At 37.2% G+C, this 15,950-nt stretch overlaps 3 protein-coding genes and 1 gene segment (V, D, J or C); 2 read left to right on the top strand and 2 right to left on the bottom strand.

The window, feature by feature from the left end:
- LOC121523649 overlaps positions 1-15,950 on the bottom strand; it is an 820,099-nt gene that overhangs the window by 118,750 nt on the left and 685,399 nt on the right.
- Positions 1-15,950, top strand: part of LOC121523651 (immunoglobulin kappa light chain-like) — an 813,481-nt gene that overhangs the window by 113,888 nt on the left and 683,643 nt on the right. The gene's annotated exons all lie outside the window — the stretch shown is intronic.
- LOC121523595 (zinc finger and BTB domain-containing protein 49-like) lies at positions 306-5,836 on the top strand. The gene is made up of 2 exons (XM_041808530.1): positions 306-789; positions 3,865-5,836. Exons 1-2 carry the CDS (start codon positions 597-599, stop codon positions 5,055-5,057), a joined length of 1,386 nt encoding a protein of 461 aa, XP_041664464.1. The 5' UTR covers positions 306-596; the 3' UTR covers positions 5,058-5,836.
- LOC121523624 (oocyte zinc finger protein XlCOF20-like) lies at positions 9,625-14,759 on the bottom strand. 2 transcript variants are annotated; one of them, XM_041808563.1, is made up of 2 exons: positions 14,240-14,759; positions 9,625-12,395 (listed from the first exon to the last, which is right to left on the bottom strand). In XM_041808563.1, exons 1-2 carry the CDS (start codon positions 14,415-14,417, stop codon positions 11,401-11,403), a joined length of 1,173 nt encoding a protein of 390 aa, XP_041664497.1. In that variant the 5' UTR covers positions 14,418-14,759; the 3' UTR covers positions 9,625-11,400. The 2 variants fall into 2 exon arrangements, with proteins under 2 accessions (XP_041664497.1, XP_041664498.1); XM_041808564.1 differs by lacking the exon at positions 14,240-14,759 and adding an exon at positions 13,658-13,764.

Genomic DNA, 15,950 nt, shown 5'->3' with positions numbered 1-15,950 from the left:
CATTTTAATTACTTAAAGTTTCCCCTTAAATGAATGTCTGATTGACCTACATACGCCTTTTTATTTGCCTGAAATGTAAACCTTTTGAAAGTCCAATATTTTATTCTTTCTTCAGAAGTATCGGTATCAGTATTGATAAAATACAAAAGTACCAGTATCGTAGCGAATTGAAAAACCTTGGGATCCCCCATCTCTGCCGCTAAGCAGTACTCCAGTCCGACAGGTGGCGGTATGGCAACTCTACCGCCAACCACGAAGAAGACGGTTCAACTTCCCGCTGTAAGCATTGCTAGCCTTGTCGGTAACTTGTCCCCTGTGTAAAGAAGATATGATAAACTCGGATATGTAGCGTTCATAGGGATTGACTGGACCTAAAATTCCGAATGAGTTCATAAAGTTGGGTGAAAAGAGATGAGACGACCTGCTTATCTGAGAGCATGAACGTAAAATAACTGAGTGAGACCTCTGGCGCTAGCAAGGTTAGCTTAGTTTGCTAACTATAACAAACAGGGGTGAATGCAACGTCGTATTCACAGTGACATAAACTAGGTTTTCACAGAGTTTATGTGGAGAAAAGTTGCTCTGACTTTGTGAAAATGTCTAAAGTCCAAATGCTGAGATATTTAGTGAACCAGAGACTGTCTGTGGCGGTTGAGGAGATTTTTGATCTGTTTGAAAGAACAATAGCAGAATACGAGGAACAACTTCATCGATCAAACGAGGAAAATCATCGACAACAAAAACTACTGGACGCTGTTTTCAACCCTGAAGTCCAGCTACAAAGAGCAGGTTCGTTCAGATTCAACCTCATTTGTTAGTTTTTGTGAAGAGGTAACTTTGATGTCTGTATATTCATGCTGCCACTCAAAGGGATTTCACATTTTTGTATTATTAGTGTCGACTGTTTTCCTGTCAATATGACAAGAGGCAGCTCAAAACCTCATTGTCCAACAGCTGTTTTAAAGCTACTACTTCTCAGTAAAAGCGTTTCAAGAGTTTCACTGGTTTTGTACAAAAATATCTTAATAATTACCAGATGTGGAAAAATAGCATGATTATTGTACTCAGGTAAAAGTTTTTCGTACTCTTGTTATATTTTTCTTTTTGTAACCTTCAGGCCCTCCTTTAAAAAAACCACACTCTCCCCCTTAAAGCCCTTTAAGGACATTGGATATATTTAAAATTATTAAAAATGAATGAAAAAACTTTTTTTTTAAATTCTTGGTCCTCAACTCCAGTCCTTGTCATGTACAGCAGATATGAATTATTTTTCATAATTTTAACCCTTTAAATATCAGTTTATTTATATAATGCCACATTTTCTGACACAAAAAATGAATTATTTTTTATTTGAAAACGGCAAAGCAGATTTTTTTTGTGCAGGGATTATCAGTCTTGGATATGTCAATGACTAGCAGCAACACTGATTTTGACGTACTAAGTTTTTTGCAATAACAAAAATAAAAAAAATAAATAAAAATAAAAATCACACTCTCCTTCTTAAAGCCCTTTTAGGACATTGGATATATGTAGAAATTTATACATGAAATATCAAACATGAAAGAAAAAAACTTAATTTAAATCTTCGGCCCTTAACTCCAGTCCTCATCATGTACAGCAGATGTAAATTAATTTTCATATTTTAAATTTTCCACCAGACTCTGACATTCATAGAAAACACCAAAAGTAGTTTTAGTTGAAATAATTAATTCCCTTGGCATACAGTCACTGATATATCCTATCAGGTCAAACAAGGTCATTATATCCCTCAAACATTGAAAAATGGCAAAATTTGGTGGCTTTTTTTTTTTTTTTTTTTTTTTTTGGGTGTGTAGATATTTTACCTCTAAATGGTTGAATTACAGAGGAGATAACAGGATTGCTTATTTCTGTAATGCAGTGGCAGTAGAATGAAAATAACTGGTTTTAATGGTAGTCGATGAGGCCTAAAAGGGCTTTATTTATTTATTTATTTCGGACGAACACAGAATAAAAAAGTGAAGCAATGACAAAACAATTCATAGTTCATTCCACAAAGTTTTTCATGAGTCCGAAAAAGGAGTAGGAAGAAGCAGAAGCTTTTCGAGTCCTACCCCCACTTACTCTCCTTTTATAAACACCATAATGTTCCCGTGTCACTCCTTATCCCAACCTCCCTCACCCACCCCAGCCCTCATTCATTCACTCAGTCACTCACTCACTCACCCATCCTTCCATTCATTCTTCATTCTTTAGTGTAGCAAAGTCAATAGAGACAAACTTGTCTCAATCCCCAAATCTTACAATTCCCCCCCAAAAAGATAGATACAATAATCCTGACAATAACAGATTTTTTTTTTCCAGAGGATTGCACGAACAGCCCTTAGACAACACTTGGCTCTCCTTCTGCGATTCTATATCTCTCAAGAATAACTTTTTTATAGCTTTTCTTAAGTTAAGCTTTAGGAGGGAGAGTGTGAGTTTTTTGTCTACACAGTGGAAAATTCTGTCAACACAGTGGATGATGAAATTTTAAAAATCCATTAAAAAACAAACATTTTTGTCAAATATCATCATCTTAGCATGATAACCGCCAATGTAAGGGCAAATAATACAATCAAAAAGCACTAAAAGGGCTCTGGGAGTGCCTGAGGGTTAAATTAAAAGCACTATTCCATAAACTTATTCAAATATAAGTAAAAAGTATTTTATGTAAAATTTGATTTATGTACTGAGTAACTACTGAGGAGCTGCACTGTAAAATATGATCTTTCCTTATTGGCAAGAATAACGAGAGTAGGTCTGGTTGCTCAGGTGAAGACACACCTCTATAGTAGATTAAAATACACAGAAAAATGACTGTTAAAACTCATACAGAGTTAAATTTAGCACTGTTAATATGCATATTGGTCCACACTACATATATTTAAACTACACTTTTAAAGTGTCTATATTGGTCTACACTACATACATTTAAACTTCACTTTTAAAGTGTTGAATATTTATGATATGACAGCTGCAGTAACTAGAATTGGCGTTTACAAAGTTCATCGTGAGCTGCTGCAGAACTTGTTCCTTCCTCACTCTTGTTTCTTTACCCCTCTTAAGATTTTAAGATTAAGTCAAGATTCTTGTTTAAGAAAAACAGCATTTCAATCACCTTTGTGATCTTTTTTGCTCTCTTGAGGGTTTTTATATATACTCTTAATGTCCAGAGTTTGTTGCTTTGGTGTAGCAGCCTTCTCATCTGTTACTGTAGAGAAGTCACTGTATTCCACTGCATGTCGAGAGATGCCAGATCAAATTGGTAGCATTAAACACAGCCCTGCTGCTGCCCCCTTGTTAAACAGTCATGATACAGATACTGCAGGTGGCAGTATTTGCCTATACTGCCTATGCCACGGGCCGGCCCAGGGCTGAGGTCAGGGCTCTGTGTGGGCCAGTCAAGTTCATCCACACTTAACTCATCAAACCCTGTTTTTGTATCCTTGCTTTGGGCCTGATGTGCCCATGGGCTGCTAGTTGATGATCACTCCTCTAAACAAACATTCCTAAGTGCTGATCTCTGAATGTTTTGTTGGTATTTTCTGCTGTGTTACTGTAATCTTGCCAAATAGCTGACCATAGCTGGCTTCATTTTCTATTTTTGATTCTCATGACAATTTGGGGGGTTAAAGTTGCCACCCACATTTATACAAGTGTATAAGGGGAGAGAAATGGACGCACTCATCTGAGAGACTTCAGAGTTGAATATATTGTAAAATGTACTTCATATGTTTATGTAAAGTGTTGCCTGTTAAAAGAAATCAGAGGTTTTGTCTTTTTTAATGCAGTTTTAAGTGATCAACAGTCTTTAGGCTCTGATGTTTTCCTTTTTTTCTCCAGACATCCAACAGCTGATGGGAAGTAAAAAGGAGTTTCTCCCCGAGCAGCAGGAGGTGGTCGTTCATCTGAGGCACGAGGATCCACCAGAACCAGCAAATATTAAAGAGGAACTGGAGGAACTTTGGAGCAGTCAGGAGACAGAGCAGCTTCAAGGAGAAGAGGAAGCTGACCTCAGCATGCTCACATTCACTCCTGTTCCTGTGAAGAGAGAAGACGAGAATGCAGAGAAAGCTCAGTCCTCACAGCTTGATGAAAACCAGAACAGAGACATGGGATATTTAAAAACAGAATCTTACCAAGAGGACCGTGGAGTATCAGATGCAGACAGAGACTTTAATCCAGACACTCATTTACAGCCAGTTACTCCTGAACAGTCCTCTGACCTTTCCAGATCTGAGACTGATGATAGTGGTGAGTGGGAGGAGAGTGATGAACCTCTGCAAGGCTTAGAGACTCAGCAAAACAAAGATGACACTGACATTTCTGTGCAGTGTAACTCTGTAAATGCATCAGTTAGCTTCTCTGAATGTGCTCCAAACTCTAGACAGAAGAAACACACTGAAAAAGAAAAAGTAAAGAAACCATATCACTGCTTAGTTTGTGGTAAAAGATACTGCAGAGAAAAATACTTGAAGGTCCACATGATAAGTCACATAGAAAAAGAATATTTCCACTGCTCAGTTTGTGACAGAAGTTTTCCACTGAGAGAAGAGCTCATGGCTCACATGAGAATCCACACAGCAGAGAAACTCTTCAGTTGCTCTCTCTGTAGCTCTACATTCACAAGCCAGTCAAGTTTGGTAAAACACCTGAAAGCTCATACAGGAGAGAAACCTTTCGCCTGCTCCATTTGTAACGGAGCTTTCAGACACAAAAGAGAATTGGATTTACACATGAGAATGCATACTGGAGAGAAACCTTTTAGTTGTACTGTTTGTGGGAGAAGATTTGCAAGAAACAGACACCTGAAAATACACTCCACTGTTCACACTGGTGAGAAAGCGTACAGTTGTCCAATTTGTGGGAAAAGATTTTCTCAAAGTGGAAATCGGAGGCGACACATGATTGTCCACACAGGAGAGAAACCGTTCAGTTGCAGTATATGTAAGCAAGTGTTCACCCAGCGTGACAGTGTTAGAAGACACATATTAGTGTGTCACAAGTCTCCAACCAGTCCTTGCCAAGAGAAATGAAATAATTTTTTAATACACTTTAGTTATATAGTGTCATTTATACAATATGACATTTAAAATAGCACCAATAATGCTTAAACAGAAGTCATACTTTTCTGGATGTAGGTGATTTATCTTTGCATTAAAATGATTTATTAAAAATGTACAAAAATATTAAGAAACCTGCCTTCCAAGTGAGCAGGTTTACATTATGCTGACATGCCAGTCTTGATAGGCTGTTTCATTTAAGTGTATTATGGGATATGTCTCACATCAGTCAAGGCAACCTTCCATACATGGTGTTTGGGAAGGGCAGAACCTCTTCAGAAATCTTGGAGGGTGATTGGACAAGCCTTTTGTCTGTCAGTGGGCATAGCCAGCTCAGCCTGGTGTGTAAACTATAAAACATGAACTTGACACACAGACTTTTGTATTGTATACTTATCAGCGGAACTAGTTGGTGAAAGAAACTCGGTCAGGAGTAGAGCAGAACACCTGTCCCACCAAGTAAAGTTTTCAGTGAGGTTCTTTGCTCCTCTTTTAAGAACTTCTTCTCCACAACTTACACTTGATTGGTCTGCCCATTCTCGAACCTGGCACGGATGTTTAAGATTAAAGCTTTTAAGATGGATCTGCATAAAGACATTCGTGAAATCTGGCCAATCCATCAGCTTTGCAAGGATGGGTTTACTTGACTGACCTCAAAGATCTGGCTCAATGGAAACGCTTGTGTATCTTTCTGAAAATGCACACAAGAATTATTAGAAATGATGGATGAAATAAATCTAATTTTAATTATTTTGACTTGTACTGTGATTCTGATATGATTTGGGGTATAAATGAGTTATGGTTTTTAAACTATTATTGTCTTTTAATTGATGAACTCAAATGATCATTGAAAGAGTACAAACATGATTGATGAGTATGATATTTAACCTTTTCCACACAAACAAAGATAGTTAATTCTTACTTATGTATATATATTTTGATTCAGGACATCACTGCAGCAAAATATTTTTAGATCAGTGACACCCAATGCGTGGCTCTTTTGTAATGATTTGTGGCTCTTTCATGTCTTAATTTGAAATATTCCCCAGACAACCATAAAATGGAATCTTTTACCTCAGAAATTACCCATTAATCATCACATGAATCAGTTTTTCCCACACTTATACTGTGGATTGTAATGGTCAAACTTAATTGTCAACCTTTATTTTATCTCTGTCTATTTCCATTGCCATTATTTGCTATTTTTTGTCCCCTTTTTTTTTTTTTTTACATTTTTTTGCCACTTTTAATCCATTTCTGCTGCTTTTAGCCCATTTTACCACTTCTTGTAGCAACTTTTTGACCATTATTACTACTTTTATCATTTTTTGTCCATTTTTTAATCAGTTTTAGCCACTTTTATCCTGTTTCTTGCAATTTTTTGCCCATTTAAGCTACTTTTTGCCGTTAAATGCTGTTTTTTTTCTCAATTTTCCCACCTTTTTACAGCTTTTTGCCCATTTTAGTCATGTTTCACTCATTTTTTGCAGCTTTTTGACCACCTGTAACTCCATTTTTTGTGACTTTGCACCCATTTTTTCCCATTTTCACCCAGTTTTCCCCATTGTATGCCTATTTTGCCCCTTTTCCCCTCATTTTTTGCTACTTTTTTGCTGCTATTTGACCATTTTTGCCACCTTCCACTTATTTTCATTGCCACTTTAATCCATTTTCATCATGTTTCACCATTTAGATTCTGGCTCTTGCGAAGGCATTTTGTTAACAATTTGGCTCTGGTTGAGTAACACTGGTTTAGATTAATTGTTCAGCCCTGGTAGAGAATAATGTGACAGGAGCTTATCAAAAGAAGACATTTCACGGATAGTAATCCAAGGCTTTCCACAGGCACTGGCTTCCCACTAAACAGCCTGCAACTCACAAAATGACGGCCTGCTACTATTCGGACATAAGTAAAAGTCATAGTTTCATTTATAATTTATAACTTGCTTTTCCTGTACATTTTAGTTGAAGTTCAGTGGTGTGATTTTTTTTAACATAGTTTAAAACACGAGTGCTTCTGGTGTGCCTAAAATTTTGAATTCATTTGTACAAGAGATCTAGGTTGAAAAAATGGAGGCAGAAACATAAGAAATACACTTACATGTCCTAGTGAGCAGGTCAACATGACTCAATTTGAAGAAACACTATGTGGACATGCATTTGAATATATGAACTTCTGCAGTGGTAACAGCTTCCACTCTTCTTTGAAGGCTTTCCACAAGATTTTAGAGCGTATGTGTGGGAATTTGTGCCCACTCATTCTGTAGGGCATTTATGCAGCTTTTTGTGAGGAAAAAAAAGAGGGCCCCCCCAAGCAGCAGGAGGAAAGCACCAGTGTGAACCAGGAGGAGCCACCAGAACCAGCAAGCATTAAAGAGGAACAGGAGGAACTGTGGATCCATCAGGAGAGGGAGCAGCTTCAAGGAACAGAGGAGGCTGGTATCAACAAGTTCACATTTATTCCTGTCTCTTTGAAGAGTGAGGAAGTGGATGGAGAGAAACCTCAAATCCTCACAGCTTGATGAAATTATAAATGAGGAGAACAGACAGAGCATCTGAAAACAGAATCTGACAGTGGGGACTGTGGAGGGCCAAAAGCAGATTTTAATCCAGACAGTAATTTACAGCCAGTTACTCCTGACCTCACCTCACACCTCCCTAGGTCTGTTACAGATGACAGTGGTACTTGACAGGAGAGTGGTGAACCTTGGGAAGGTTTAAACCGTCAGAAAAACAAAGACATCACTGTACATGATGTCTAACATAACATTGGAAACACATTAGTTAATTTCAGTGGGGTGGCACACCTAAAACTCAAATGGGAAAGAATCCATTAGTCTGCTTGGTCTGTAACATCATCATCAGATGCAAATTAGAATTGATTGCACATATGAGAACACACACACACACAGGAGAGAAACCTTTTAGTTGTACAGTGTGTGGGAAAACAGAGAATAAAGAAACAGCTGAAATGGCACTTTCTTGTCCACACAGGAGTGAAACCGTAGTGTTGTTCAGTTTGTGGAAAAAGATTTTCTCGACATGGAGGTCTGAAGCAACACTTGAATGTCCACATGGGAGACAAACCTCTGAGTTGTAGTATTCTTAATCAAAGATTCACCCAGAGGGATAAAGCGCCACAAATCTCCAACTGATCCTAATCAAGAGAGATGATGTATGTCTTGAATTTTATTTATGTTGAACTGTCTTCTAGTGCTGGGAAATTAATTTCAATTTCAATAATTTTAATTAATTTCATTTTCAATCACAGTTTTGATCTCTCACAATAATGACAACAAGAAAATCCCGATAAAAGATTACTGTGCCACATGTCCTATTATGATGATTTTGTGCGTTAGTTTTGTCAGTTGGTAAAGTCTTAGTGTTCAACCATTATTATTTTTCTGTTTAATTCTTTATTATTTTCCAGAATTTTGTGTATTTATTTTTAAGTAACTTATTTCTAACTAAACCTCGTTTTTGAAAACGTTAAGAGTTATTAAATAGGATTTTTGCTCTATAAAAAAAATTTGGTTCATACCTCAGTTTTGAAGTCCCAGTTGATTACATTTTTTGTATGGTAATTTAAGAAAACACAACACTGTTTTTTTTTTTTTTTTCTTAATTGGGAAATTGAAAACTTTCCCTGTACACATAGTCATAATTGCAGTATCTGTAGTTCAAGCTCTCAGGCCTTCTTGTTTTTTTTTTTTTTAAATTTATTATTAATAATCATTTACTTCCTAAGACCCTGCATCCACATATGAGGACATCACATTTTGGCTTTCCTACATTATAGCAATCATTTTTGGTATTAGAATTGACGTAAAAAAATGTCCATTCAAGTTTAAGGTATTTGCTTGAAATGTTGGGATAATTTGCTGTTTGTATATTTTAGGGAATTTGCTTGAAGTTGTCAAAGTATTTTTATTGGAAGAGGATATGCTTGTATATTTTGGAGGGTTTCATGGCTTGAATTTATTTCAATTTTTTAATGCACTTTCATGGGAATATGGGGAAATTATTACCAAATTTATGGGAAGTTGGATTGGGAATTTGGGCTTCAGGATTGTCCTTTGAATTTTTCAGCATTTTTCTTAGAAAACTTTAGGGGGTTTGGGTTGTAGCTATCATTTTCTTGGGATTTTGGAGAATTTTTCTTAAAAATGTCTAGAAATTTGCCAGGAAATTGAAGGGGGAGTTTACTTTAGTATTTGGGGAATTTGCTTGAAACTTTCAGAAATTTGCATGGAATTTTTTGGGAAATTTTTATTGGAATTTACAGGCTTTATGATTAATTTTCACTGAAAGATTTGAGTACTATCTAAAGAAATATTTGAGTAATTTAAAAATATGTTAAAGAATTTTCAAAGACTTTTTTTAAATAATGGAATTTTGGGGGGGTTTGGAAAGGAAAATTTCCAAGAAATTCCTGTTCAATGACAAGACTGATATTTTAACTTATCTGACCGTATTTATCCCAAATAAGTGGGAGAAAATAAAAATGCTCTCCAAACAAAGGCTCAGTTCTCAGGAGGTTATACTAATAAGGCTAAATGAATGAAATTAGAAATAATGCTGCAACCTCCCACCAAAAGGTAGAGAAAAATGAAAATACTGAAATAAATTATGCAAATTGTAGGTTATTTGTTTTTATTGATATATTGACATATTTATACCTCCTCCTCTTAAATCAATAAAGGTTTTACATGCTTATATTAGCAGTGATGCTAGAATAAGGAGAGAGGCTGGCAGAGACAAATGCGACAGGAATTTATCCAAAGAGGACAGTGCACAGAAGGTAATGCAGAGCTCTCCTGAAGCAGCAGCTGTCAGCTAAATAGCAAATTCGTCACTATGGTTGCCTATAGCAAAATCAAGTAGGGCCTTATTCCGGTCTTTGTCTGTGACCTGCAATGTCTAAAACTGACCCTGGAAGTCATGTACCCAGTGAATATTCCCAGTTTGAATGTTTACTGCATTCCTACTATGAAGTTATTAAGGGCTTTGGTATGGACTTCTCTTTTTCTGTTTGTGAACTTATCCAGAGTTTATTACAAACATTGTAACATGAAGGACCTGATCATTCAGCCACTATATTCAACGTAAACAAATGTGGGTTATACTGAAGCAATATTTAAAAAAATCTAAGCATAGAAATGATGAGAAAAGTTACCACTTTATTGCTCTTGTGGACATGTATATCATATTTGAAGAGTTGTTTTTTTACTCAAAAACTCAAAGAGAATATTTTTTTTCTTCTTTTTGATCATGTGCTGAAATAAACACCATAGTGAAAGAATTACAAATACAAATACATGAGCTGGCTTGTTTCTCATCATTAAATGGTTCACATTGTTTCCAGGCAGCATGGGATTTCATGATAGTGTGCCCATACACTTTTTTAATATAATCTCACTGGGATCAGAATTCTTTGGCAGAAATCTGTGTGAGCTATCCTTCTCCTTTGCAGTGTTTCTCAGCTCCTGGAAGATCCAGTGGCATTCCAAGGTCATCTTGATCATAGTAATCTTCCACTAAGCTCTGATGGATATAATGGTAAAGAAAGACAAGACATAGAAAAAGAAAGTTTCCAAAATCGTCCTACTAACCAGATAGACTTGCCAGATTTTTTTTCTATCGTCAAGTTTCGAGATGATATGGTTGTTCCCAGAGGAGAATGATCAGTTAGCTTCATTTGAGGAGAAAAAGGCAATCGGTATGGGTAGGGTTTGAGTTGAAGTGACTGCAAGCCTGTAAACAATGATGGCTGGTAAAGAGAGAAGCTTGGATGCACTTGACAACACTTAAAAGAAGAGCAAAGAACCACACTGAAAGCTGTTGCTGGTGGAAATTATGTTTTTTTTTCTATAATCCTGACTGGGTTTGGCAAGAGTTTTACTCACCAACTGGCTTCACTGACAGTGAAGTATCATGTGTTGACATGACTATGGCTGCCTGTCAAGCTTGCAGTACATAATTATCTTCTTGAGTTGCAGAGCTTACCTACTCCACTGTACGTTTTGTAGCTCTGATTGGCCCGTAATGAATGTTACAGACATAACTTTAATCCAACCATCCTTCAAATTTCTTTAGAAAGGTTCTATCCTCACCACTTAGAGATGGTTGTTTTCCAGATGGATGCAAAATAAATTCCATGCCATTAATGGTCTATCTGGTGTGTGAAGTACAGACAAATAAATCTTTGTCTTGAATGAAGGTAATAAAACAAAACATGGCTTATTTTGGAGCCTTCACATGTTTTGGCTATGTAAAATCAGACAGAAAATGTAGTTCCGCAAGCTTTTCCATGGCCTTATCTATTCTTGCTCTTCTCACCAGCACACTTATGATTTTTCACATGCTCAAGCCGAGTAAATCTTTTATCACAAACACTGCAATGAAAGGGTTTCTCCCCCGTGTGGACAGCTGAGTGTCGCCTTAGAGCTCCATTCTGTGCAAATCTTTTACCGCAAACTAAACACTTGTATGGTTTCTCTCCTGTATGGGTTGTCATGTGATCGACTAAACTCTTCCTAACACTGAAACTTGTATTGCACACAGAGCAGGTGAATGGTTTCTCCCCTGTATGAACTCTTAAGTGTAAGGTCAGGTGGGAGCTTTGAGAGAACCTTGATCCACAGAGGGAGCAACTGAAGGGTTTCTCTCCTGTGTGGATTCTCATGTGTGTCAGAACGTCTCTTCTCCATGGGAAAGTCTTCTTACAAATGGAACAACTGAAATATTTTCCCTCTGAATGAAGCCTCATGTGATTTGCTAAAGATCTTTTCTGGGGGTATCTCTTACCACAAACAGAGCAGCTAAATGGTTTCACTCTTTTCTCATTGTTTTGCAGAGGGTAAAAACCTGACTGAGGATCACTTCTTTCTTCAAAATAAAAACTACTGTGATCACTATTTGATCCAGAAAGGTATGAAGTTGAAAGACGTAAAAGATTTTCTGGATGAGACTCTCTGTCTGCTTCTGATCCTCCACAGTCCTCTCCATCAGATTCTGTTTTCAAATCCTCTGTGTCTCTGTTCTCTTCACTTTGGTTTTTATCAAGCTGTGAGGACTGATGTTTCCTTCTATCATCCTCTTTGCTTCTTACAGGGTAAGGAGCGAATGTAAATTTGATAATATCAGCCTCCTCTGCTCCTTGAAGTTGCTCTCTCTCCTGTCTGCTCCACAGTTCCTTCTGTTCCTCTTTAATGTGTGCTGGTTCTAGTGGCTCCTCCTGGTTCATACTGGAGCTCCTCTCCTGCTCCGTGGGATGAACCTCTTCCTTTCTCACTACCAGCTGCTGAAAGTCTGCAAAAATGATAAAATACATACAAGTTGAAGAAAAAATATCTGTTGACTTGTAAACTACTTAAATCTATATTGCCTATTTCAGCCACTATAAAAAATAAGGAGGATTTTTTTTTTTTTTAAATCTTGTTTTTTTTTGTTGAAAAAGTCATAAATTTACAATAATAAATTTTCAAGAGAAAAAACGTAGAAATTTTGGGATACAAAGTAAAAAATATCTATAGAATGGAAGAAAATTTTACTAAATGAAACGGTTTGCCCCAGAGCAAGCACTGCAGTCAAAAGCCTGATTAAACTAAAGTTTTTACTAGGAAAAGCAATAAGGAAATACTTGTTATTTTAGCCCAGAATCCTCACATTGCAATGAGCATCTGGACTTTGAAAAGACATTGTTGTAAACTGGGGCTGTTCAGTGTATAACAACAAACTGACAGCATCCTGAAGACGAGTCCAATCAAACCAGCGTTTGGAGATTAATTTCTCATAAATTTATGACTTTATATTGTTGAAAATTTACAAGACATATTAAGCTGTAAATGTATAACTTACTCTTTAATTTTTAGTGAATACATTCAAAATTATGACATTTAAAACTCCACATTTTCTTTTTTTTTCTTTTAAATACAACTTTTTGATTGACAGTTTGAAAAAAAAAACTGTTGCCAGGCAACCAGAGCAGTTGACAGCAAGAAGATGCACTCTTGAGTTATATCTTGGACTTGTAGTGTTTTTCACAATTAAGTTGACAACATATGTCAAAACTTATGAAAACAAAGAAGATGGATGGTCCAGGACACCTTTGAAGATAAAGAACGGAAAATTTCCATCAAGAAAAACCCAAAAAAGGTGAAAAGAAGACCTCAGTCTCAACTACAACTCCTGGCTAGCTTAAAAGCCAACAACAACTGCCAGTAACTGCCATGGAACACTGCCTGATCAACAGGAGACTACTGATACTACCTACTGAGATAGCATGGGCCAGCGTGGCGTACAAACGCAGCGGCCCGGCGCTCCATCACCAGCAGCAAAACAAAGTCCTACACTCATGCCAGAACTGACAGCGTGTCACAGAGTTGTGTGTGTGAATCTTCCCCGATGGAGATTATCCAGAGAACGGGGTGCTCGGAGACTGAAAGGAGGACATAGAGCAGCACAACACCTACAGCCAGTGGGGAGGAGGCAGAGATGGCATTGTGCAAGAAGGCGGAGGCCGGGCAAATAAGCTGAGCTGCAGGCTAGGCTAAGAGCCGCCCCACACAAACCTGTCGTACTGAGCGTCTTTCTCCCGGGTGCCTGCTCCCTCGCCAGCAGGATGGACGACATGAGGCTGCGGATTTCTAACCACCACTTGGATGACTGTGTTTGCTGCTACAGAGGAGACTGCAAAATGTAATTTCGTTGTGTTTTACAATGCAATGACAGTAAACGAATATCTACCTATCCATCTAACTTTCCTCAACTCAAAATCTCTGAAATTAGTTTTTCCTAAAGTCATGACTAGATAAACTTGATTTTTTTGTTATTTTTCTCAAAAATCAATGGACTCTTTTTTAAAATAGTTGTTATACCTTAATATGTATCAGCACATTCTGCCACAAAGAAGAGGATTTTTTTTTACACTTAAAAACATATTTAGAGGAAATGGCAGTAAAAGTTACAATAAGTGGTAATTACTGAGGAATTTCTCAAAAATAATGTGGTAATTACTTAGTTGTAAGTTGACATTTGATCAACTCTGCTGTAACAATAAGGAAGTATTTACCTTAAAATTGTGTTTTAAAGTAATTCCTCGTAGTAATTCTCTGTAATTAGGTGGTATTTAAAAATAAAACACATGTACCAACCTGCTCTGTGTAACTCAGGGTTAACACCAACAGCCGAGTGTTTGTGTTGCATCTGTCTGGATCGGTAAAGTTCCTCCTCATATTCTGCTATCGTTCTTTCAAACAGCTCGAAAATCTCTTCAGCAGCCGCAGACAGTCTCTGGTTCACTAGGGATCTTAATATTTGGACTCTAGACATTTTCAAGCAGGAACAGCGGTAAAAAAAAAAAAAAAAAAAAACGGATTCTGGTGCGGAATTTGTCGCTTGTGTCTTCGTATTCCCAGCTAGGAAGCTAAGCTAACATCATTACCCTTTTCTTGGGCTATTTATGTCAACATAGAATTGAAAGACAAGAGGAGGGAACTACTTAGAAAGCACTATCTGTTGCTTTGTGAATGAAATGTTAAATTACTGTTCAGACTCTATAGACAGCTCCCTCCTGTAGAGATGTATAGTCGAGGCTTTCGTGTATACATCTTGCTAGAAAGGCTAACCTCGCTTTCTTAAATAGACATAAAGACGTTTGATCTTCAAGTACGAGTTATTGGCATGCGAGTCAACGAAAGGAAAAACATCCGGGTCAGAGCCGATTGATCAGGTGACGTCTTCTCCTTCTTTCTCTTAAGAAATGTCGCCACCTACTGTATTGTAGTGTTTAAGGTTGAGCCTTTATGGATTAAAATTTGTAGGCTGTATTAAACCAGTTCTATTTGAATAATTTAATTAAAATTTCTGTGACTGATTTTGATTGATCGGTGCAAGTCTTGTGCATGCCATTTATTTTATTCCATCTAAAGGAAGACGACGGCAACCATTTTTCACTGGACAAATCTGAGTGGTGGAAAAGTTTCGGGATGAACCATTTCTCATGAGGCAGATTTTGGCGGTCCTGGACCAAACCATCTGGGTACCACAGCTTCCATACACAACACACCTTTCTTCTTTACATCCACACTCTGAACACAGAGCTGTGGCGCAGCTTTGAGCTCAAACCCACTAAATGATAACCATGTCTTTAGTTAGAGGAGTGTTACTCAACCCTGCTCAACCAAAGAGCCAAATTATTGAAAAATACTTTTGCAAGAGCCACAATCTAAGTGGTGAAAAGTGGCAAAAACGGCTTGAAGTAGCAATAAAAACAAGTTAAAGGTGGCAAAAATGGTCTAAAAGCAGCACAAATGGGTGAAGAGGGGCAAAAATAGAAAGAAAAAGTGGAAAAAGGGTCAGAAAGTAGCAAAAATGGGTGAGAAGTGACCAATAAAACAAGTTAGAGGTGGCATAAAAATGGTCCAAAAACAGCAAAAACGTGGCAAAAAAGGTAAGAAGAGTGACTAAAACGGGCAAAAAGCAGTCAAGAGTGGCAAAACTGGGCCAAAAATAGGAAACAAGAGGTATTTAATGGGAAAAGATAGCTTAAATGGGCAAGAAAGGGGGCAAAAATGGGATAAAAGTGGCAAAAATGGGTAAACAGTGTGGTGCTTAATGGAAAAAGGTGGCTTAAAATGGCAAAAAAAAATGTGAAAAATGGAAAAAATTGGATAAAAGTGGCAAAGAAAGGGTGTAAAAAAGAGAAAACGTGGTATTTAATGGTAAAATTTAGCTTAAATGGGCAAAAAGTGGCAAAAAATAATGAAAAGGGGCAAAAATGGGATAAAAGTGGCAACAATTAGAAACAATAGGCAAAAACAAGTGGCTAAAATGGCAAAAAACAAAACAAAACAAAACAAAACA

This window comes from Cheilinus undulatus, linkage group 16 (genome assembly GCF_018320785.1).
Source record: "Cheilinus undulatus linkage group 16, ASM1832078v1, whole genome shotgun sequence".
Lineage (NCBI taxonomy): Eukaryota > Metazoa > Chordata > Actinopteri > Labriformes > Labridae > Cheilinus > Cheilinus undulatus.
The sequence above is the reverse complement of the archived record's forward strand: the minus strand, read 5'-3'. Positions and strand labels throughout refer to the sequence as shown.